The sequence below is a fragment of the Eupeodes corollae genome, chromosome 1 (assembly GCF_945859685.1).
Source record: "Eupeodes corollae chromosome 1, idEupCoro1.1, whole genome shotgun sequence".
Classification (NCBI taxonomy): Eukaryota; Metazoa; Arthropoda; class Insecta; order Diptera; family Syrphidae; genus Eupeodes; species Eupeodes corollae.
In genome coordinates, this window is record NC_079147.1 from 57,905,907 (window position 1) to 57,932,501 (window position 26,595).

Genomic DNA, 26,595 nt, shown 5'->3' on the forward strand with positions numbered 1-26,595 from the left:
ACCGATTCTGTTCTTGCTTGCTATTGATGATGTTATGACTGCTACGGTGGGTGAACACGAGAGACTGGGTATTCAATGGTGCCTGAAGGAAACATTAAGCCATTTGGACTATGCTGAAGACATATGCTATAAATGGAGACATCAGCTAAATGTGTCACTATCTCCAACAAAATGGGGAGATGGATGGCCTTAAGGATTAATACCAGTAAGGCTAAGTTAATGCACACCATCTGAAATCAACAACAGGTTATTGTGAGACAAGTGGCAGTAAAAGAAGTCACTCAGTTCAACTACCTGCTCTGCTGGCATCTCGAGGAGGTTGAAAATTTGTGGCTGTCTACGTTACATCCTGAACATCTGATGGCCACAAACCAAATCTAACGATGAACTGTGGCTCAGGACTGGGCAAACAAAAGTGGATGTTCAAAATCGCGCAAGGAAAGTGGCGCTGGATTCGCCATATATTGAAGAAGCCGGACGACAGCATAGAAAAGAAGTGCTTTCAATGGAATCCTCAAGGAAGAAGGTGGCCTGGAAGGCCAAGAGAAACATGGAGATCATCTATCATGAAGGAAGCTCGGTCCCAAAACTTGGAGACGTGGTCATAGCTGAGGTATCGTGCAAGGAATAGAGAGAGATGGAAGGAACTATGCTCCAGGAGGAGTTAAAGTGCTGTTACTAGCAGCCGGAAAGGAAGAAAAAGACACTTAGAAGGCTGCAGACAAAAAGGATGCAACATAAATAAAGTTGTATAGAGAAAGAAGATCAAAAATACCGACGTCTTCAGAAATGCAGATTATAGTGATTTGGATAAGATTATAGTGAAAATAACATGTTCATCTTTTTTATAGCAACTTCGTCTGCATTGAAATTACTTTTTAGTTGTGAGATTCATGCGACTAATTGCAATGTTTTTACATAAGTGATATATTTTCACGAATTCGAATGCGTTTTTTCTATATAAAGAATTAAATGAACGCTATAACTTTCATTTTAAGACAAGGAAAACATTTTATACCTTATTATAGCTACTCTTTTTCATCTAAACGAAGGTGTGTTGTTGTTCGAAAATATTTTCAAATTTTCTTAAAGTTTTTTTTAATTTCATTTCAGATCTGTCAAAATTACAAATTTTCCATGTTTTGCATTTCATCGGGCAAAACAAATTGATTTATTTTTGATTTAAGATCAAATCTGCAAAGCTAGAAACCATACAAATATTTGTATACTTATTCATATTTGAAAATTCATTTGATGAAGCGTTCACATTTTTAAATTCGATTTAATTAAGCCGCGTTGGTCCACCGAACAATTCTAAATCTTTATTACGGGCCTATTCATTTGATATGGCAGAAAAAAATAGGGGTTACTGTAGTGGGGTTTTCCTTGGGTTATGTAAATCAATTTATTCTTGATCCAGATCTGTCAAAATATAAATTTCCCCTGTTTAGACATTTCATGGGTCGATATAAATTGATTCATTTTTTTTTAAGATCGAATCTGCAGATCTGAATATTTCGGCAGATTTTATCCCTCTTTGTACCAATTATAATAAAATTTATAAAAAAATATTTGGCTGGGAATTTAACAGCTCTACCGCACTCGTTATCACGTACACGAGGTAACACCAATACAATTACAAAAAAAAAACATCGTGTTCCATGCGCCACGAAAAAAAAATCAATCTTATTAAAATGGTTTTAAAATTTGAGTTTTTCTTTTAAAAGCTTGCACCATCGATTTTAAACATGCAACTTTATTTCTCGAACCTTTATCCCAAATGATAATAGAGAAATTCAAAAACGTTGTTTTAATTATTGAAAGACATTTTGCGAAAACTGACCAATCCCCCTCTTTGGTTTCCGAAGCTTATCAATGTGAACACAGGATTTCTTCTGTCAAAATTCTGAAATATGAAAGACATTACGATTTTTCTGAGAAGATTGAAAACATCAACAAATCCAAAATAATTACCGTTTTGTATTAAGTATTTCAGAAAACAAATTATATTTTCACTTCACAAAAAAGATTTAAAAGTATTTAGTTTAAATTTGACAGTACACAAATTTTTGAAATTCTTGAATGCTCCATTTTTAAAGGACAAGTTGTGAAGAAGGAGTTTTTCCAATACTTCAAGAATTCTTTATTCTATAATAATTTTTCTAAGAATTAACTTTTCTACACCATTGCATTGCACTTGGCAAACAAAAATGTTTAAGTTTTTTGATTTATAACCAACATTTTCATTGAATTTTTTAAAGTGCCACTTAGTGACTGATGTTTGCAACTTAACAATTGCGTGCAATTTAGCAACACCCCGTATACACTTTACGAATTTCTTCGTGCACAAATGTCATCAATCATAGGAATTGATATCGCCAACGTCATTTTATTTTTGGTGTTTGTTCAAATCATAACTTACCAATTTGATTTGTCATAGTTTCAGTATCAAATGTAATTAATAGAATATTGATAGTTATATGATGCAACAAACATCAACGAATTAAAAGCCGTGCATGGAATTGACTTTTACGCTTGACTATTTATTAAAAACTATCACTGTCAATGTACATTTCAAAAAATTATAGACATTTTTAAAACGTGTTTATAACTACAATAATTATTTGTTTTATTTAATGACATTAGTTAGTTTGCTTGATTTCTATTCAGCTTTACAAAATTGTTTAAGTCACGGTATGTATTCCTTTTGTTTGTTTATTCGATTGCAAGGAAAATACAATCGATTAAATCAAAATTATTCAATTTTAAATATAAAATGTCTATGATCATAATAAGTACAAAACATTGGTTAAATTCTAATAATTTGTGGATTTCACACACAATTTTTCGAAACAAAACAAAAAAAGACTAAAAATAAAGAATCGATTTGAAATTGACAGATTCCAATAGAACACGGAACATAAAACGATCTTTAATAGTTTCCTAGTAATTTTGCCAAACCTCATGGATCATTTCAAATAATAAATCGTCACATACAACAATTAATGTCTAGTTTTTGTTTTATTGCATAATGACAGTATATGATTTGTTAATTATATAATACGTCAAATAAACTTCATCATGTCATGCAATCATTTGACATTTATTATCGGGCTATAATTAAAAGTTGCACAAGGTTTGTTTTCTTTTTTCAATGTTTTTGCTAAACAACATCAACAGCAACTATAGAATTAAGTTAATTTTCGTCATTTTAAATTGAATGATAAAAATGCAGTGGAAGTACGTGTAAGTACTTACAACGATTATAATTATGGGGATTTATATTTATAGTAATTAAAACCCGGTGGTAAATTAAAAGATTATTACTACTTTTTGTCAAGGAGATAATGCCTTGATAGCAATCTGTAAGTTGTCTATATTTTGAAACACGGAAATAAATATGTACTACATATGTTTATACTCAGTTTGCACTGAGTTTGGCATGAAAAAAGAGACAAGAAAATTTAGCAATGAAATAAATTATATTTTATTCATTTATTGGGAAGTTATCTGTGTATCAATGGAAAATTATAAGAAATACAAATCATTCGACCACTTACATTTATATTTATGCTCTATAACAGTCTAAAGCTTGTCATAATTTTCAAAATGGCTGAAATTAAGTACTAAACTAATCCTAAACTGTTAGCTGTCATACTCAATTTTTACCAGAAATGTCAACATTCAAATCTTGTGTGGATTTTAAGAATACATTTGTACATATGTGTCTTTTGAGTATCAGTGTTACACTCGTAACAACACAAAAAAGGGTGTGATATCAATTGTTTTTAATTCGAAGGTTGAAAAACAGAATTTTCTTTCCTCTTTGTAAAAGTTTATTGTCAATTCTTAGGGAACCCAACATATACAATACAATGATCTCATGTAAACTGATCCTCAAACCTCAACTGTCAGCTGTCAAATTTCATTTGTTAAGACCTATGAACATTTAAACCTTGCGAAGATAATGGGAATATTTGTATGTCATATTTTTGACTATCTAATAAACAAATAAAGAAAAGACCATTTTGAAATAAACAGAATTTAGTTGTGCGGTGACAGTTTGAAAAAAGCAGAATTTTCACCATCAACTGGGCAATCGCAAGGTTATTTTAAATTCTTGGATACTCTGCCTAAAAAATACAATTATCTCTTGTAAACTAACCCTTAACTCTGGACTGTCAAATTCAAGTCCTCATTCTCAACTTAAACTAAACCTTTATTGTTAGCTGTCAACTTACATATGTTTTAAGCACTGTCAAAATTTAAATCTAGCGTAGATTTTTATAATAATTGTATGTCTTAATTTGGAGTATAAATATTACTTCTTTTACAATACAAATACCGAATTAAATGTCTTATATCAATTATGCTTTTAGTTGTTTGGAGGCAGGTTGGAAAAAGCAGGATTTTCAACAACTACAGTAGCAAGGTTATTGTCAATTCTGCATATTATGTATATATATAGGTAGAATATCTAAATAGACCATGAATTCCTGACACGTAAAAATGCAAACAAATTTCAATAGAATTTTTCTGACAAATTTATATAACAACACAATGCGGAAAAGATAATATAAACGATCGTATAGGGTTAACATAAAGGTACGTACACATGTATAGTAATCTGCATGTGGAATCTGTTGGGAAAACTAAACTAACAAAATTCAACCTGTGGCGCCATAAGAGTTTATGCAACCGTGACAGTTGTATTAAAGTGTATAAAGGTAAGCTAAGGTATACATTATGTATTATGATTTTGCAGAGTTGGAAAAAAAAGGTTTCAAAGGTGCTTCATAGGTAGGCAAGGTACTTATACCTACTTTTTTGTATGCATCACAAAATGAATGCGACATAGATGAGGAAAAACAAAATTATAAAATCGCTTTGTTATTGTTCATATATATAAAATTAACCAACGACGACGACGACATCTAATATACGATGACAAGTCAAGTCTTTTGAATACAAATTGTAGAAATGTTGCAATGCTGCTAATGCATAATTCGCACTGATTCGCAATTGACTTTCAAATAGTCTGTCGCGTTTATTTCGAGTAGGGTAAGGGTAAGTAATGGTAATAGTAGGTACACAGCCTAGCTATAGTTAAATTTGTTGACATCAGTCGTTTTGAGCTCCGAATTGATGCACAGAGACAATCCATAGTAGTTGGTTCATGTGGTGAAAAAAAGATACATTTAAGCATAGCTTTAATCTTTGTTTTATGTGATATCATGTTTTTGTGAAGTTTTTTTTTGACAGTTGTAATATGATGAATGTGTTTGGGGAGCAATGAATTCCATAATGTTAAAAATGTCTAAAAGAAGTAGCAAATGGATGGTGTCGAGTTTAATTTGTGTTTCTTTTTAAACACTTTTTTAAAGATATGTTTTGCAAAAGAGAAGCGGATTTATCGTAGTCACAAAAACAAATTGTCATTATGTTTTTCGGAACTAGAATTTGACGCTACAAAGTAGGCAAAAATCAATGTTGTAATGGTTTTTTTTTTCGCCTGAAAAATGTGATTTGAAAACTCAGAAGTCACCCTAAGTTAAATCTTGTTTCTTAGCTGCGATGAGTTGAGGTTAAGTCAAACTGACGTGAGATACAAAGAATTAAGTTTTATTGCAATGTTTTAGTTTTAAAAATACAAATATGACAATTTCCAGCTGTAATTAAAGAAGGGACATTTCAATATTATGGTTTTAAGTATAATTAAAAACTAATTTTAATTTTCATGGTGTAAATTAGGTATTTTAACAAAATATGTTTTTTATAACTTTTGAGGTTATCGATTACGGAGTAACGTTCAACGAACAAAGCTAATAAATGCATCACCATTTTTGAAAATGGCGTCAAATGAAAGTGTTCAGTAAAGTATCAACTGTGATGGTAAATTGCACTTTAAACATAATAAAAACGGAACCGCAACTAAAGTTGCAGTTTTTGTAGCTGTCAAAATATTGAATCCACACAAATTCTATGTTGCGACGTATAAAAGAATTGGGCAACTTTTTTACTTTTACTGGTTGAACACAATGGGAAAACTGGTGGGAACTCTTTTTGCTTTTCAAATCTAATTTATTTTACGAATTCTGAGCTCAAAATTAGAAAAAAGTGTCAAGTTCCTCTTCACCAAACGATTTTTTTCCCTTGGTTTTTTCGAAAAGATGTTCAAAATCCGTATGATTTACCAAAAAATGTTTTAATTTAAACCTTAATTAATTTTTGACATTAGCGAAAGTGCTTTACAACCGATTCAATGTCTTAAGGATCAAATTCGTGAAGTTATTGACAAAAGTCGTAACTTAGGAAATTGTTTATGGAAAATTTTATGAAAAGGATACGATGCTGGAATCGTATTCTTGGTGGCAATTTGGCTGATATCGTTTTACATTGTTACAAAAAATGCATCCATTGGCTTCTCTTAAAAATACTTGTTTTTTCTTTAGTAAAAATGTTGCTTTTGTTGACAACAAACTATAAGAAAAGATGCACAACTACTTAATTACTTATTTTTTAAAAATAAATGCATAGCGATTTTTACAATTATTTTGCTTACTTTTTACATTTTTACTAAAGAAAGAAGAAGTATTTTTAAGAAACCAATGGATACTTTTTTGTATCAGCCAAATTGCCACCACGACTAAGTATCTTTTCATAACATTAAACATGACCAATTCCCTTAGTTCCGAGTGTATGTCCTGAATAAATTCACGAATTCGATCTTGAATCGGTTGTTAAGCATTTTATCTCATGTCAAAAATAAATAATGGCTACAAATCAAACGATTTTTTGGGAAACCATTGTGGTTGTGAGCATATTTTCGAAAAAACCAAGGCCAGGGAACTTTGTTTCAAAGCTGAGAATTTTAACATTCTGCGTTGTTAAAGCATCTATCGTTCCATTTATGATAATGGGATAGTTTTAACTTGTCAAATACTTAAGAAGTATAAGCTCTCAAATAGCGTTCTATTCAAAATGTAACTTTTTTGTATTGACGTACAAAATAACATGACAACTATTAAGATGTTCATATTAATATTTAGAATGGGGTACTCTTGAATCTAATCTGAGATTGTAGCTTGCTGTCATGATATATATAAGATTACATTAAGTTACGACAGCATTTGAGTATTGAATGAAAGGAATCTATTCATATTTGACGTTCAGACCTATAATATGTTTGTAACCAATGTTATTGTGAATTGGCTTACCTTTTAATTGCAAATGACAGACGTCAAATTGCACTGTGTTTTGATTGTCATGACAAAAAGATATGCGACTATTACTTAGAATGAATATTATTTTTGCTTATTAGGTTCGTCCCATCTTCAGGTTTACGGGCGGCATCACTTATGAATGTTTAGATAAAATACAGTAGAGGAAATTCCTAAAATACACTAAAACTTTCTACTTATCTACTTTTCATTGCGCCAACTGCAAACTTGGCAGCACTTTTAACTTTTGTATCCAAATTATCTTCTAAAAATAAATAAATAGGGTGGCGCAACAGTCCGTTCAGAACTGAGGCCTAGTGACTTACAACTCTCAACCATTCCTATGTGCGAGTAATGCCGAATCTGAACGGCTAATTTGAGAAAGCACTTTTCATGACCTCTGGCATGACAGTCCATTGCTCTAACCATCATGCCACGGGTACTACAAGAAATTATCTTCTGTCAAACCAAAATAAAAGCAACCGTTTTTAGGATCACCTGGAAGAATTTTAAGTGCGGAAGAAAGGTAAAAATCACTTCATACAAAGATTGTTGCCTTTCTTATCGTGAGATCGCTAGAAAAATATGGGGATCCAATACAAATGTTTATAACTTTTTCAAGATAGGTGAAAGTTTTAGAAAATTGTCAACCACGCACAAAATAAAAAGCTTATAACACGTCAAGTTCGAATGATATTGCGTGACATGAGAAACAAGCTGTTTGCTTCACAAATTAAGGCCAAACTTGACTTGCCTATTTCAACCCGACAAAAAAAGAGCCAACAAGCCACCTTAAGATGCAGCCAATAAGTCAACAATCCTATAGTTTGCTGAAATCACATAAGCTGGACCCAAGAGTGGGTAAAAATTATCTTAAATGATACAAAAAAAAAAGTTCAATTTGATGGCCCAGATGGATTTCAGTCATATTATCATAATAAACGGCTTTAAACAGAAGTGAGAATGATAATGTATTGGGCAGCTTTTTCTTCAAATGGAAAGACTGAAATTGCAATTGTGCTTGGAAGGATAAACTCAGAAATGTATGCTAAGTTGTTAGAAGATGTTATAGTTGAGAGAGTTGAAGATTTATGCGGAGCTGACTTCATATTCTAGCAGATAACGCTCATATTCACTTCTCTCGCACGCTGGTTTGAGGAGAAACAAATAACATTTCCCGATTGGTAGTCTCGAAGTCCCGATTTAAATCCTATAGAGAATCTCTGGTGAATACTAGCCAGGCGTATTTATGCCAATTTGGGCTACAATAAGTGCGTTTTTAGTATTCCATATATAGTACAGTGCGAAATTGCCAACAAAACGATTCGCAGTAGCCAGATTTTTTTATTTGAAAATTGTTACAACTGAAAGAAGATCTATCAGAATAATAATAAAAAAATACACATACAAATAGAAGAAAGTTTTGTGAAAATCAAAAGTTAAAATTACCTAAGAAAAAAAATCTAACTTAAACTAATAAAATGGACAATTTAAAAGAAGAAATGGTCAGAAAATATCTGGAAATTGAAATTCTATGAAAAAAGTTAATTTAACAATTGCTTCAGGGAGGGGGTTTGTTCGTGGACTACTACATTAACATGTTGTGTTAAAACGAGCTTGAAGACCGCCTCAATTCTTTATATACCTGAATTGAGTTGAAATGAGCTCCATTCGACTAGATTCCCGTCGGGGATCGGTTCTCGAGTCAAAATTTGTGGAACCTGTGTGGAGGAGTTGGTTTGACAGAAAATACATTATGGTTTGTTTATTTGCATGTTTGTGTACAAAAAATATAGTTTTGTTTTAATCAAATTACAAAAAAATGAATATGGAGTAGGTAGCATATTCTTATATGGTGTTGAACTAATCAGTTCTTCATTGTTTAACATTTATCAAACTATCTTACTTGCACTTCACTCATCGAAAAAATCGGAACACCATTTGGATTTTAGAATTTCTAAATCTTCTTGTGCGGTGGAAACACCAAAAAGATTAATTTATTCTAAACTCAGATGAACCTTTGGTGAAAACATAGCAAAACTTAATTATCTTTTCCATTGGTTTCTTTTGCAAAATAAGCCCAGTTAGTCCATTTTCATAAACAAAACAAATTAATATCAAAAGTATCAGATTGATTTTTTTCCCAAATGGAAAACACATACATAACTCCAAATGCACAACTACTTAACGAACACAGCCATCGAGATACGAATGAAATATCAATCGTACCAACATTTGAGAACGAAATCACATAAGATCCATGCGAGACTCGTATAAATGTCAAAAACCCATCCATAATAAGATTCTACTCTAATTTGTATCGGTGTTATGGATAGATTTTCCAACAAAATACGGGTAATTAGAGTCGCGGAAAAGCTTGTGGAATCGTTGCCAAGACGTTTCATATCGGTTGTAAGAGCAAATAGTGGCTCTACAAAATATTGATTTAATCAATAACAATTTTATGATCGCCAATTTACCGTTGTTTTTAATAAAAACATACCTGTTTTTATGGGGATTTCCTGCTTTTATTTGGGTATTTTTCATTTTTGTGTTAATAACTTTTATTTCATTTTGTTAAAATGCCAAACAAATTAAATTATTCTTAACAACTGCGAGGCTATGTTGAATACAGCGAAAAAAATTTATAAAAACAAGTGTTTTTATGGGAATTTCCTCTACTGTATAAGCGAGTGATCTACCAATCCTATCTAATCGACTTTTTATTCAAAAGCACTTAAGTTTTCATTCAAAATATCGATATTTTTGTCATTTTTCTAGATGGAAATCATAAACAAGAGACGAAAAAACAACAATTTCAAATTCAAGATCAAATACTTTTTTGATAAACTTGACCTCAAAGTGACAAAAATTCAACTCCACATACCAAATCCAAATATAGAAATTCCAAACATGGAATATCTACTCCATATAAATTCAAAAACAACAAACTACAACCTCAATTACATCCAACACTCAATATTTTTGTCTATGCGAGCGAATGGCAACGTTGACGCCGATGACGACGCCACTGCGACACATCACCACCACCGTAACCGTCACAGCACCGGATACATCCTCCAGCCGCAGCAGCAGCAAAACATTGTCTTTTGTTTCCATCAGATAATACGGATTCGGAATTCGGATCGGATAGGTTCTACATACAATTTGTGTGTAGGGTTCTCGCAATTCAAAGTGAGTTTGAATTGTTAGAATTTCCGTTGAGATTGAGTCGTAAATTGATGGGGCCCCATTATTTTCTCTCCCTCCGAATTTATTTATACGAAAATAAGAATCTACTGTGTAGCTTAGCGTACGTACGAGTATGTAGCCTTAGCGTCACATTAGAATGGGGAAATGTGTGGTAGAATAAAGTTTGGTATTATAGCAATAAATTATTATCAAAGTAATAAAATAGATTGCAAAGAAAAATAAAAGTCAGCTTGAGTTTGTTTGTGTGTCTGAGTGAATTTATACGAGAGTTGAAGATTTAAAGTTTTTATGGTTGGATTTTCTTTCAGATTTGGTTTGTAGTTGTTATTTTTTCGAATAGAACTTATCTCTTGATCTTTGACATTGAATTAGGTTGGAATTGACTGCTGGGAGTAAGTGTGATATTTAACAAAATACTTGCAAGTAGATAGAAATGAAACATTTTAAACTCTTAATACAAAAACAAAATTGGAAAAAATTAAGCAGAGTTTTTGAAAATAAAAGTTTCATTGGTTCGTGTTGATGTTTGACCTATTATCAGTTTTATCATTTACTTCGAACTACTTTAGAATTACTCCAGAAAGCTCTTGTGGTCACACGTTCAGATCCAGTTCTATTTTACGTACACCCAAACATAGGAATAAGGGGCACTTTATTTCTCATTATAGCAATTTTAAGGTTTCTTATCAATTTTTCTAATCTAATAGGATATTCCAATTCAGACTTTACAAAAATTAAATGATTGGTCCTAAGTCAAATCAAAACGATTATGATTATATTCTGACGTTCGTTTTTCATGGGCCCGTTTTTTAATAACTGCATAAAAGGAATGAAAGGACCATTTCTGCAGACTGTATAAGGGCGACGACAAACCGAATTCCGCTGTCAGGCAAGTTGATCCATTTAATATAGACGTCGAAAGCTAACCATCCCGACTTAGACGACGCACGTAAGTCTAACAAAGCCGCTGAAGCATATACAGTCTATCGAGTAAGAGCGTGGTGGTATTAATCTATAAACAAAATTATTTTATGAAACAATGATGCAATTTGGTCAATAATGTATCTGGTCACTACCGGCATCGATAATTGCCTGTCATTTCTAAGGCATGCTTTCTACTAATTTGACGGCGTATTCTAGTGGCAAGGACACAACTGCTACAAAGCGTATGTGCGTCTTTCACGAAGCTTCCGTTTAATATATGCCCACACATTTTTGGTATGGTTTGCATCGGGCGACTGCGACGGCCGATCTAATGTAACGATGCACAGATTCTTTCACTGAGTACAGAGCTTGCTGCGATGTTTAGGATCGTTATCCTCCTGCAGAATCCAATCTTCATTTTTTGTAATGAACCATCGCTTAGTAGATGGCCTTTTGTAGATTTTTATCATTTTCTGGGCATTTACGTTGTCAGTAAAGAGGTACAAAGAGCCGAATCCCTACTTTGGGAAGCAGCCCCAAAGATGCACCTTAATTCCATGTTATACGGATCGCTGAACATGCCTATTGGTGGAAGTTGACTATATAGACTATATAGAACATTCATCAGTAAAAATGACATTTTCAAAATCTCTATCAATATTCTCATGCGCCCAAGCGAGTCGCTTTGTAACATATTTTTCAGCCACGTTCTGGTAAATCATCGACAATTTTAGCCACTTTATATCGATGTATCCATTTCTGTACAAATTGGACTTTCTCATATATTTAGCAGCCGCTGATTTTTTCGGGTGGATGCAAAGGAACACAGCCTCATAGCGCGACGAGTACTTAGCACTTATGGCGTTTAAAGTGATTCTCTTTCAAAAGGTCAACGACAACTGAAACTTTGTTGACAATGCATCAAGGTCAAAACTTCGCCCTAACGGTTCGCGAAGGAATTAGAGCGAAATTTTTCATTAACTGTCGGTAAAGTCGACCACACTCTAACTTGACAGAATGAAGCTGGAGCGTCGAGCTTTTCAAAGCAACTGGAATTAATTTGGTTGGGAGCATGCACCAGTCATCTGTAAAGAATGGTCGGATGAAAGCATGCTCGATGAATGGAACCTCAGTTTTGGGCGATACTGATAGAAAATCTTCTCTGCCGTGAAATGTGACCGTCTAAGCTCATCGTCAAAAACGTGATAGGTCCTTATCAGTCAAGCTTCACAGTCGATGAAATATTCACATAACGACAGATCCTGCAAAAAAAGCTCCAAGAACATCGATTTCAAGGCTGCATATGATATCATCTTAAGTGTCGAACTATAGAGCTATGTCTCGTTTTGGCATCCCTGCTAAACAGGATGACAATGTAGAATTCGCGCTACTCCACATACATGGGTTGTAAAAAACTTAACCGAACTTTTCGACAAGTCATAAAGAAAGAACCTATAAAACCGACGTCTCGGTCAAAACATCACCAACGACAGACGTTACTTTGAGGAGGTTAGGGACTTTGGCTAGGCTCTGCTATGAACACAAAAAACAACACAAGCTCTGAGATCAAATGAAGAATTACTCTTGCTAAATACTGTTTCATTGGTTTAAAAAAGCAATTGAGTAGTAAAACCCTCTCTCGAACAACTAAGAGTCGCTATGTAAGACCATATTTATCCTCGTCTTGCGATACGGTGCAGAAGCTTGGACCATGACAAAAGCGAATGAAATCACATTGGGTCGTTTCGTTCTTTGCGTGATGTACGGTCCCGTATGCGCAGAAGGTGAGCGGAGGAGACGATAGAACGACGAGCTGTACGGGCTGTACAACGACGTAGACTTAGTTAAACTAATGTTTCAGCCCAGATCGTTTTTGAATCCACACGCACAGGACTGTACAAGTGGAAAGTTACTTCACCTTCTAGCTAAGAACCGAGCTAGATGAAGAAGTTTGTTGGGTGAGGCCCTGGTGCAAACAAGGCTGTAGGGCCACATTAAGTAAGTAACTACACTTTTTTTGAAATTTTAATAGCTTAAACATAGTGCGAGCGTTAGGAAATTTGGAAATTAAACTCAAGGGAAAATTGATTTCTGAAGGGGATGGGGAGAGATCATGTAACTAAATATTTTGATAGAATATTCTTAGCACAAGAATCGACAAAAAAAAAAAACAAGTATTTAAGCGATGTTAAAGGTTCGGTTATACAGCTGTCCAAAGCATTGGTACATATGTAAATTTTACTTATGTTTTGATCGAATGAAGCGTTGGTAACAGAAGTGAGTTGGTCTTTTCGACGGATGTCACTTGACTTGTGCTCCGTTGGCACGATGGTTAGTGCGTTGGACTGTCATGCGAGAGGTCTTGGATTCAATCTCGCCTGTGCCATCTAAAGTTTTTTTTTCACGGATACTACCTCTTGCGAGGAATTGACATATTCTCCAAGAATAATTCTTTCATGAAAAGTGCTTTCTCAAATTATCCGTTCGTATTCGGCTTTAAACTGTAGGCCCCCTCCATCGCTGACAACATTACTCGCACACAGGATTGGTTAAGAGTTGTAATATTAGTAATATTAGGCCCTAGTTCTCCTCGGGCTGTTGCGCCACCTAATTTATTTTTGATTGTTTTTAAAGTTAAAAGGGAAATGCTGATGAGATCCAAATTTTAAGAGGTTATAATAGGCTACCGTTGAAATCCCACATTCGAAGGACATGTAAACCAAGAAACAAAAATGAAAACCTAAGAGTACATGTGGCCCGTAGTTTCGTTTCTAATCAATAGATCAACCTACTACTTAACTACAAATTTACGTTTTCTCTTAAAATTACTTCTAAACACTGTTTTTAAACATCGTTCGTGACCATTATCATGATGAAGATTTCAAGCTACTTAATTAATCTATAAGATCCCAGCTGAAATTTTACAAACGACTCTCAGCTGTGTTTCTTTTTTTTAATAAACTTTTTACACTGATTTACATGCCAAAACCTATACAAAATTAAATAAGTGGGACAACGTCTGTTGGGTCAGCTAGTATTTCATACATAATAGTTGTTTGTACATAGTTTCAATTTAAAAAAAGAACCAATTTTTGGACATAATACCACATAAATTTACCTAATTTAGTAATATTTAATATGTGTATAAATAAATAACAACATTGTGTACGTTTATTAACGTGTGGGAGATGATGAAAGCCAGCGAAATTTATAAGGAAATTCCGTGTTCTTACGTAAGCTTCCTACACAATAAATTTGCTGTGAAATTTTTTAAAATTCGAAAATTGTTTAACTATTTTTTTATGACAAAAACATAAAAAAGTTATATTTACAGTAGAAACACAGTATATTCCAACTCATTAACTACATTTTAAATCATTAGACAGTAAAAATAAAAATGTTGTGAATTTTATATTTAAATCAATCAATGTTAAAAATTTCAAAATTTAAATATAGTTCATTAATTCAAATTGGAAAAATTGAACATAAACTATATTATATTCAATTGGTTAATGGCTGAAATAAATTTTGTCTTTCTTTCAAAAAATTGTTTATATTTAAATTCACAGCAATATACCGAAGTAAGCCATAAACACATTATTGTCTTTTATTATTTTCTCTAAAGTTATATTATTAATTCAAGAAGTTATCATAAGCGTACTTATGTATAATTGCCTGATAACAGTAATAATCTATTTTTTTATTTTCATAGCAAATCTAATAAAGATAACATTAGCGAACACTTGTAGTCAATATGAACAAAATAACTATTAAAATACTATTAAATTAATATCACCTCTCAAGAACTAAAGTGTATGGATGGATATCCTCCTAATGTCACTTATCATAAAATAAACAAAATTCACAAAACAATAATAAAATAAATAACCTTGGCCTACACACAATGTTTGTTTTAATCGAAATGTAGGCCGGCCGGTGGCAGGGCCGTAGCCAAAACAGAATTGTAGTTTTTTGTATGCTATTTAAATACTTACGCGTTTTAAGGATTTATTTGTATATTATTTATTGCAAATTCGCTTACAAGGTAGGACATGAGTCTTATAAAGTGTTGCAAGCCTTTACATTAATTTCAGAACTCGAATACAAATTATAAACCTGAGACTACTATTTACATATTTATATAAAGAAAAGGAAATTTAACATCAATTATTTGCCAAATAGTTGAAAAGTAAAAATTTAAATCTACTTATGCTTCTTATTATTCTCATAGCGATGGGCAGACAGTTCCAGAGGCGTAAAATTGACGCTCAGTATTTAGAAAATTGTATCGGGGTAACAGTAAAGCAAAGGGCCTTGTTGAATGAGGGAAATTCAGCTTACCGCATAGATTATCAAATTATTGTGTTTGGACGATTTCATGCAGGTAACTCAGAGAGCTAAGGTTTAAGGGCCTTAGCAAGTAGCAGTTTAGTTTTGATCGGGATGAAATTTAGAGTGACTTGAAGAAGGCAGAGACTTCCATAAACTTTACCAATGGCACTATTAAGGTGGTCATCCCAAATGAGAGTTCGATTGAATACTACTCCTAGGTTTCTAGCAGTGCTAACATATTTAATGGATTCGTCGTCAATATTTAACAGGTTTAAACCCGATAGATCAAAGTTTTTGCGATAGATAGGAAGTTATGTTGACTTGAAAGGGATAAGGCGGAGATCGTACTTTTTTGATCACTGTGAAATACGGAGCAGATCCTCGTTCATCAAAGCTACGGCATTTTTTATTTTTAGCCCCAAAAGGTCGACTTATCAGAACTGCACATCATCAGCATAAAGGTGAATATAACAATGTTTAGCAACTTGTGGTAACTCATTTCTGTAAAGTGAGAAGAGGATTGGACCAAGGATAGATCCCTGTAGCACTCCACTTAAAACATTGAGAAATGTGGACGAGTATCCATTGGCCACTACGCATTGTTGCCTTCCAAGATAAGGATCTAAACAAAAATTAATATAGTGTTGATTTATGAATTAAACATTTATTCAAATTAATTTTGAAACATAAGAATTGCAATAAGAGGAACGAAATTCTTAAAATGTTACTTGAGTGAAAATCACAAAACAACAGTTTTTACTTTTAATAATTTGCTATACCTATCCATATGACTTTTAAGTTACTGACATTTAAAATTATTCCCCTTTCGCAAGTTTTCGTTAGTATGTTATGAATGAGTGCCAGAACATAAATGAGTATTACTAAGTAGATGTACGTGAGTTAGCAGCCAGATAAAGTTTTTTTTTCTTAGCCTCTAAATTACTTGCCAAGACTTAAAATCAGTACAAAACATTTATATTTTTTCCTTTAAATAGGACTGTGAAAATAAATCAAACAAATTATTGAATTTTGGTGTGCCTACTTCTTGTAATTCGATGTTCATAAATTCTTAATTGTTAGTGGTCAAATACGTTCATATAACTTGAGTGAATCTTGAAACATACACTATAACCTTTTACATAAACTCTAACATGTCGCAAAGGTAAAGTGACCAGCAAAATCGTAAAAACATCACCGAAAGATACACCGTTATCACTGAAACAAAAAACTATTAACAACACAGGTTAAATATAGACCAAACTGGAGTAGACTCTTCTCAAACAGAGTGAGTCTATCACATCTTCTCTAACCTTAAAATTGCTGAAACTGAAGAGCGACTTAAGAAGTAAAGTTGTACTTGAGATAAGGGAAGCTATGCTCCTCGACTTAATCCTTCATTAGTCGAAAAAATTAAAAGAAATTGGTGTTGGTAAGCACTTGAATAGTGTTTCCACTATCATTGATTGTGATGAGCTGAATACCAATTTCAAATCTCTATTAATATTTGAGTTCAATGATAGCACAGACTTTTTTGGATTTTTAGAAACTGACATCTTTTCTACGAGGGGCTTTAGCTTCTCAGCAATTAATGATGAAGTTGTTCAAAAAACCTGTTTGTCTATTAAATCAAACGCAATAGCTTTTGACGAAATCCATCCCGTGTTTGTGAAGGCAACTCTACCGATTGCATTGAGATAGATAACACATCTTTTCAACACTATTTTCCTAAAGTCTGAAAACATGTTAAAATTGTTCCTGTTCCACAAACTCGAAATGAGTACCGACAAATAGCCATATTGCCATATTTATCCAAAGTTTTTGATAAAATTATAAACACACAAATGCGACAAAATCTATCTATCAAAATCTATGTCCCAATTAATCCGGTTTCCGTCCCTAACACAGTTGCACTAATGCCCTTATAAATGTGGTCAATGAAATAGAGAAAGTGTAGATACGAATTTCGTGTCTTTTCTTATCCTTTTGCATTCTTCCAAAGCATTTGACACTGTCTACAACCATAATTTTTGCATCAAATTAAGGGACGTGTTTCAATTTACGTCATCATCAGTGAAACTCGTTTTCTTCTATCTTAGTTCTAGACACCAAGCAGTAGTTTCTAACAACCAAACTTCAAGTATTCTTTCGCTAAGACGAGATGTTCCCCAAGGTTCCATTTTGGGCCACTTACTTTTTACTATGTATGTTACTGAGCTCCCGTCTCTGATGATGTACAATTTAGGTACAGTTGTCCACTGAGGTTGATTGAAAATGGTATTTGGGAGATAACCGAAAATCTTAATAAGGTATGCCTCTGGTCTCGATCAAACGGACTTTGTTTAAATCCTCATAAGCCAAAATGCTAAGTCATTTGAAAAGACCCTACAGAAACAGACACATCTTGCTTTTCTCCAATACTACTCAATGATAACCCTATTCAGTTCGTTGATTCAGCCAAGAATCTTGAAGTAGTATTCAATAAGACACTCACTTGGACAAATCATATACAACTTATCATAGGTTGAGTGTACGGAGGCTTACATATTATGTTATGGACCGCCCAAAGACTCAATCCAATATAAAAAAGAATGATACTTGATACTCGCTGCTTACCCCGTTTTTATTATTTGGGAGTGAACTTTTTAGTAATTGCGATTCCAAGCACACAAGGAAACTTAATGTTGTCTATAATAGTGTGACAATATATATTGTTTAGACTACGGAAATATGTTCACATTTCTTCATATACAAGATTAATATATGGTTCTTCTCTTGATAACCTTTTCTCGTTTAGGACCTTAATAATGCTCCACAATGTTATGCAAACACGACAACCGCCGTACCTTTACAACAGAATCCTTTTTCCACGCTCTAATCGAAGCAGCGATCTGACACCAATGCGCTGCTCCTATCTTGTTTCAAACCGTCAACTTTTCGTTCATGCGGTTCGGTTGTGGAATTCCCTACCTCAAACTATAAGGCTGCACTACTCGGTTTAGAATAAGACTTAGACAGTATTTTGAGGCATTGCGATCACTTTAACTTTTGATTATAACGTTTGTTTCTTTTGTATACTTTAAAGGTGTTTTATAAGGTATTATAACAAAGTCCATTGATCAAATCTTTTTCATTAGTTAAATAGAATAACCGCTGTTTCTTTGGACTAAGAAAGCAATTGAGTGGTAATGTCCTCTCTCGAGGGACCAAAGTGTTGCTATATAAGACCCTTATCATCCCCGTCCTGCTATATGGTGCAGAAGCATGGACCATGACAAAAGCGGATGAAAGCACCTTGGGTCGCTTCGAGAGAAAAGTTCTTCGTGTGATCTACGGTCCCGTATGCATCGAAGGGGAGTGGAGGAGAAGATGGAACGACGAACTGTACGGGCTGTACAGCGACGTAGACTTAGCAAGAAGAGTAAAAGTCCAACGACTAAGATGGCTGGGTCACGTAGAGCGCATGGAAACCAATGCTCCGGCCCGGAAAGTCTTCGAATCCGCACCCACAGGACAGCGCAGTAGAGGAAGACCGCGGATCAGGTGGCGCGCACAAGTGGAAGGTGACCTCACCCAACTTGGAGCGCGAAACTGGAGACATCTAGCTAGGGAGCTAGGGACATCTTGTTTAAAATTTAGTATTCATTCATTTCATGTAAACCAATTGTAAAACCGAACCTTGTACTACCTGTGAGACTAAATAATATGTAATAAATAAATAAATGTTTTGTATTTTTTCACCAACTGTTTAAAAAAAAAATTATTATGTTATGGGTTACCAAAAGATTAAAATGTTTAAAGCTTTTGCTTCTTTTGTCCGAAATATTTATGTCTATCGTAAGGCTTAGCAAAATTCAAACACTGTCATAAGTTACAATTACAATTTATGAAAATAAAGTTAAACAAAATTACAATTGTATTCATTTAAGTTAAAAGCACTGGGCAACCAAAACCCCTTCTATTTTATTATATATTTTTGATTACGTTCCTGATTTGTAACAGATGTATTAATAATGGTTTCGAATTAATTAAATTATTTTGTATATTTGTGTGTGATATCTCTATTAATAATTCTCATTTTTTTGTATTGTTACTCGCTTTGGATATACACACGTTTCAATGTTATAAATTTTGTACGAGATTGTTTTGGGTAGAACAAAAATATTAAATAAAAGAATAGAAACATCAGCAGCACATTGTATGTGCCACATGCTTTTTAATTATAGTCCCATTGACTGTCATGTGGTATCCTAAATTAAATCAAGTCTCATGTCTTTTTCATACACAGAGGATAGAAGCCCTTGAGTTTTAGTGGGACATTAAACTCGAAACAGTTTGATGGTGAGGTCTATTAAAGTTAAGCAGAAGAATTATTAACTTTAAGATAAAGTGAAATATGTTTACTAATGTTACTCGAGTACATATTTTAAAATTAGTGTTGTATTTTTGTTCCTATTACACTCACCGAAATTAAAAGGACGACTTTTTGATATCGTATATAAAGGGTGATTTTTTAGCTATTATCGTGTTTTGTTTTACTGTCAAACATCTTCAGTTTGGTCTATAATTTAACCATGGATCGTCTTACGAACAACGCTTGCAAATTATTGAATTTTATTAGATATTAAAATGCGTGCTCTGTTAAGAAAGTTCATCGCTCGCTTTTTTCAGCGAGCGAAGAAGCTCATTTCTGGCTTAATGGGTACGAAAATAAGCAGAATTGTCAGAAGCATTGCAAGAGCTACCAATGCATCAACTTTTTTTTGCCCAAAACTCAAGAGCTTGACTTGCAAAACCTGTGGTTTCAACAAGACGGTGCCACATGGCACACAGCACGCGCACCAATAAACTTATTGAGAGGCGAGTTCGATGAAAATTTTATTTCACTTTCGGTACCGGTCGATTGGAGGCCTAGGCCGTGCGAGTTAACGCTTTTAGACTATTTTTTCTGGGGCTATGTTAAAGCTCATGTTTATACAGACAAGCCCGTTTCAATTGACGCATTGGAAGACAACATTGAAGCATTTATTCGTTAGATACCGGCCGAAATGTTTGAGGCGCATTCAAGGTCAACATTTGCATGAAATAATCTTCAAACATTACATTATATGGACCGTACTATCGATTCAAATGAAAAGCAGATGTGATGTTGCTTAAATTTACTGATAAATCAATTCAAAAATGCTGAAGCATCGTTTCTGCACGAAACTTTTCTTAGATCAGATATGGTGTAACTCACTGACGCCACTTCTTCACTAGACAAATTTGAAATAAAGCACGTTTACGCCTTTGATTGATATTTAGTCCAAAGTAAGAACTTACACAAATGCTTAAAATTCTAGAATTAATAGAAGCTGCTTATGTTATGTGCCTGATAACCAAGGACCTAAGATAAGCCAATTAATGAAAAGATTCCAAGTGTCTGATAAAAGAATAATCAGACTTTTAAATTGAAATTTTTAACACAAACTCTATCTTTAAACCAGATAGCAAAGCAGAGTCTAGAATAATTACCATTGGACTAAAATTGCAAGAAATAACAGTACTTTTATCATGATTTTAAACTTTCATTCCATGTTCCAATAGTTCTTGTAAGAAGTGTGACTTTTTGAACAATAACCTAAAGTTTTGCAACTGTTGACAGATCCGTTTCTAAAAACGATTATTTTAAACAGCAATAAACGGTGCGGGGGAGTGGTTTCATTGGAATCAGTGATCGTGCGGATTTCTCTCGCACTGTTCAGAGCTCATTGCGCGTTTACCATGGAGATATTTTTCAAGATTAACGATTCGTACGACTCAAATAGAAAAGATGGTGTTTGAGAGACAATACCTGCGACGTTGCCTTGGACTGCACAGAACACCAGAGTCGGAATACAAACATTCCAACCAGGTTATATGCAACAAAGCCAACATAAACAGAATAGATAATTTCTTGGTGAAGCTTGGTAGAGGTCACATTGCGATAGCGATGTCGTCGACTAACAGCTTAATTTTGGGGGCTTACTACCCCAACAATGCGGGTTTAAGTGGCAACATTCCCCCCGAAGCTTTTCTCTATTTAGACAATCGAGGGCTGATACAGAATAGGGAGGCGGTTCCACTAATCTACCACGTCAGCCGTAAAACTGTAGGTAGGCGACTCCATTACTGTCGAGACGTCCTCGCACTGGACGGAGCCGATAGCCTTCGGTTCAGTAGGACTGTTTCCGATAGGGACCGAACAGATAGGGTGAGGCAGGAAAACCAGTGGTGGCTTCAAATTGAGAATGTCATTCAAAGTTCTCTAAGGCGTTTGGTCTTGGTCGGCTTACATAGGTTTAAGGATAAGATTAGGGACAGTCTAGTGGCACCAAAAAAAAATAATAAAAAAAACACTTACAAAAATAAAAAAAAGCTGACTCTTTCAGTCCTTCAGTAGTTTTTAAGTATTTTTAAGTAGTATCATTGATTTTGGTTAGTTTCAAGTAGCTTAAGTATTATAATGGGTTTCGGTTCTTTCTATTTAGTTTTAAGTTTTAAAAAAATTAAAAATAATGATAAAGATACCAGTTTTTTTTTTTCATTTTCTTGGTTTTAGATTAAGTTCTTGTTATTTAGTATCAAAATTGTTGTTAGACCGAAGGCAGTAGTTACAAGATAATGGATTAACTTAGAGCACCTGCATAGGGCCAGTAAGATTTTAAGTTTGTGAAATGTACGCTAGTTTTTTAGGATTTTTTTTCTAGCTTTAAGATTTTGATAAAATAAAAAAGAAAAAAAAAAACGATTCCTACGAAACACACTTTGGTATATGACGAATATGTGATGTGTCGAGTGAGAATTTGATTCGTTCGTGGCTGCAGAGGTTTCGAGCAACTGCTTTGAATATTCCACGGCTAGTGTCGAGTCGATCTTCAACGAATCCCGTTGAAGTCAAGTGCTTTGTTTGATTCCATCCAAAGAATTGTTTCGTCCTATCCTCGCACTGAAATCGTTGTTACGGGCGATTTCAATGTACACAATTCTTCATGGCTTCAACATTCGGGCCAGTCAACACCAGAAGGAATGTGTGCTGAGATCTTCGCTGAGTTAAGCCACATAACTCAGCTGGTCAACGAGCCCACTCGAATATCGGACGTGGTAGGTCGAGCAGAAAACACTCTTGACTTGTTTCTTACCTATGACCCTGGTAAGTACACTATTAGTGTCCTATCTCCTCTAGACACATCTGACCATTGTGTCATATCAGAAAATTTCTCGTGTAAAAACTCTCCAGTTAAAGAAAGAGCTCCTAAGAGAACCGTTTGGCAATACGAGAAAGCCAACTGGGACGGTCTCAATAATTACTTCAGGATCTTTAACTGGTCACTATGCTTCATCGATAGAGACGTTGACGCCAGCGCTGGTATGATCACAAGTTTGATTCTCCTGGGAATGAGAACTTTTATCCCGAATAGGGTTAAAAGCATCAGACCTAAGGAAAACGCATGGTTCGATGCGAGCTGTAAAGAGGTTATTAGGGTTAAGAAGGTAAGTTTCCGTTGTTTTAAAGCCAATCCAACTGGGGAAAACCGGAATAAGTTCAAGCAAGCCAGGAAGGCCTGCAACGCCCATATTCGACGGACCAAATTTTTACATAACCAAAAATTACGGCAAAAAATACTGCAATGTCCCAAAGGCAGTAAAAATTTTTGGTCATTTGTAAAAAATATGAGGAATTCTTCCTCTTCCTCGGTTCCTACGCTCGTTGTGAATGACACTCCATTTGTTAGCTCCTTAGAGAAAGCAAATCTCTTTGCTAGGCAGTTCGCCGCCAATTCAACTCTGCCAGTGAGTGTTATGACTCCGCCTGTACTTGAGCGAGTTAATGATTCTATGGGGCAAATCTTTTTTCGCACTCGTACCGTAGCGAGGGTCCTAAAAGATCTTAACATACACAAATCTGCTGGTCCGGATGGTATCCCCGCTATTGTTCTGAAGAGGTGTTCTTCATAGCTGGCAAAACCACTGCGTAAGCTTTTTCATCTGTCCTACTCCTCAGGTCTCGTTCCGAGCGGATGGAAAACCGCATTTGTCCAGCCTATTCCCAAAAAAGGCGAATCTTCCTCACCGTCTAACTATCGACCGATTGCACTTACGTCCCTTCTTTCCAAGGTCATGGAAACGCTGATTAATTATCAGCTCAAGATATATCTTCAAGAACGGAAGCTTCTTAATGGCCGACAGTATGGCTTTCGTAGCAATAGGTCTACTGGTGATCTCATGGTTCATCTCACCGAACAGTGGAACAAATCTTTACATAGCTTTGGAGAAAGTAAGATTATTGCACTAGATATTTCCAAAGCATTTGATAGAGTTTGGCATCAGGCTCTCTTATCGAAAATGCGTGCTTTCGGTTTGCACGAATCTCTCCTTCATTGGATTAGTAATAACCTTTCGAATCGTTCAATACAAGTTGTATTGGATGGATTCAAGTCTGAAAACCACAAAATAAATACTGGTGTGCCCCATGGCTCTGTTCTATCTCCAACACTCTTTCTCATTTTTATTAATGATCTCCTGTCTGCAACATCTAATCCAATACATTGTTTCGCTGACGATAGTACTCTTAGCTTTTCATATTCGTTTTCAGATTCACACTCCTCTTCTTCGGATGTGGAACTGCAACGACAAAATATGATAAGCTCATTAAATTCCGACCTAAACAGCATTGTACAATGGGGAATAAGAAACCGCGTGGAATTTAATGCTTCGAAAACGCAATGCTGTCTTGTATCGTTAAAGCGAAATATACCCCCCCTGCCATTATCCATAAATGCCACTTGCATCGAGGAAACTGAACATCTGGATATTCTTGATATGTGTATCACCAACCACCTTTTGTGGAACGATCACATACGCGATGTCGCCAAAAATGCCGCAAGATGTTTGGGTTTTCTAAGGCGATGCAAGAAGTTTTTCTCCCCCTCTGATCTAGCTGTTATTTACAAGTCTTATATACGTCCAAAGCTTGAGTATACCTCCCATATCTGGGCTGGTGCTCCTGCAACTTACTTAAGCCTCTTGGATAGTATTGAACGTAGAGCATTTAGATTGATTAGTGATATTACCATCATAAGATCATTTACGTCACTTGAACATCGTCGAAATGTTTCTTGTCTCACCCTGTTTTACCGTTATTTTAATGGTTTATGCTCTAGAGAAATAGCCAGCTGCATTCCTCCCCTTAAACAGTTCAACCGTAATACTCGCGCTTCTAGGAATGCTCATCAATATACCCTCGAGCCCATCTTCGGTCGTACTGTCAAGTATAGAGATTCGTTCTTTAGCCGTACTATGCGAATGTGGAATGCCTTACCACACTCTGTCTTTCCCAGCTATTGCAATATTCAGGAATTCAAAACCAATGTGCACCGACATCTCCTTTCAACCCCTCTCTCCCTTTTCTAGTGCTCACACTGTGTCTACATAATAAGGGTAATATATCCCCTTGAGTGTGCGATACAAATTAAATAGGCCCCGAAAGCATGGAAGCCTATGTATTCTTAAACACTTGCTCATTTTAGGAAGTAAAATACAGGGTTTTTCAACAGGGACACACAAAAGTAGAGCTACAGGGACAGCAAACGACCGACGCCATATTTCTTGCCACTTTTTTGACATTCTCTACGAGCCAACTACGAGTTGAAATTATTACAATTTACTACCGATATTCGGAGTCTGTGGCCTCAACGTTAAGAGCGCTACGTGCAATTTAGATGGTAGTCATAATCGTACAAGAAGATCAACAATTAAGCGTCTAGTTGAAAAAATTTTAAATCCACAGGCACAGTACAAATTGTTACCGTGCCAGTAAGACCACATGTGTCTCTCATACGTCGTTCGTCGTTGTGTCGAATTTTGCGAAATGACCTTAGCCTACATTCTTACAAGATTAAATTGACGCAAGAACTGAAGCCGCTTGACTACCATAAGGGTCGCAGGTCGTATGTTCTTGAATTGGGCTGAGCAACAACTTTAAAATCATTCGGATTTTCATCGAAAAATCATCTTCAGTGAGGCTCATTTCTGGCTGAATGGCTTCGTCAATAAACAAAGTATGCGGTATTGGTCAGGCAGGAATCCACACGTACTCCATGAGTCATCATTGCATTCCGAAAAAATTACGGTTTGGTGTGGTTTATGGGCCGGCGGTGTCGGTGCCGGCGAGCTTGAAGCTCGCCTCAATCCTTTATTATACCTGAATCGAGTTAAGTTTTTTCTATTCTAAACTGAGATAAACCTTTTTATAAACATAGCAAAATATAAATATCTTTTCTATTGTTTTTTTGCAAAATAAGCCCAGTTAGTCCATTTTCACTAACAAAACTAAATAATATCAACAGCAATAGATTCGTTTTTTCCGCAACGGAAAACACACATGATTCCAAATGCGCAACTACTCAACGAACACAGCCATCGAATAAAAATGAAATATCAATCGTACCAACATTTGAGAACGAAATCACATAATATCCATTCGAGGCTCGTATAAATGTCAAAAACCTATCCATAGTGAGATTCTACTCACACGGGTAATGATAACCAAAAACTTTTGGCCCAAATTGGATGATATGGACTTGGAGGACATGTGGTTCTACAAGCCACACAGCGAATGTCACAATAAATGTATTGGAAACCAAGTTTGGAGTACGTTTTATATCATAAAGTGGTCCAGTCGCTGGCCGCCTCGGTCGAGAATTTCATTGATATCCAAGAACATTTTGGTTTTATTTAAATAAAAACTTCTGATGAGCTCTAAATGAAAAACTAGTAAATGCTTTGCTAAAATATGTTTGAACACAATCAGGATTCTCTAACTTCATAAAAAGATTGCCAGTCATCAGGCCGTTTAAGGAACCATATCAGTAAGGATAAGTTTTCGCTT

General features: G+C 34.8%; 1 protein-coding gene across 6 annotated transcripts in view; it reads right to left on the bottom strand.

Annotated features, from left to right (window-relative positions):
* The window catches only part of LOC129941452 (SUN domain-containing protein 2), a 112,714-nt gene that overhangs the window by 26,088 nt on the left and 60,031 nt on the right, over positions 1-26,595 (bottom strand). Inside the window, exon 1 of one of the 6 annotated variants that reach the window (XM_056050084.1) lies at positions 2,423-2,576. The exons of the other annotated variants lie outside the window; for them this stretch is intronic. Within the exon in view, the coding sequence (XP_055906059.1) occupies positions 2,423-2,438 (16 nt within the window). The 5' untranslated portion in view covers positions 2,439-2,576. Of the gene's footprint in view, positions 1-2,422; positions 2,577-26,595 lie in introns of those variants that run through there. 6 annotated transcript variants of the gene reach the window in all.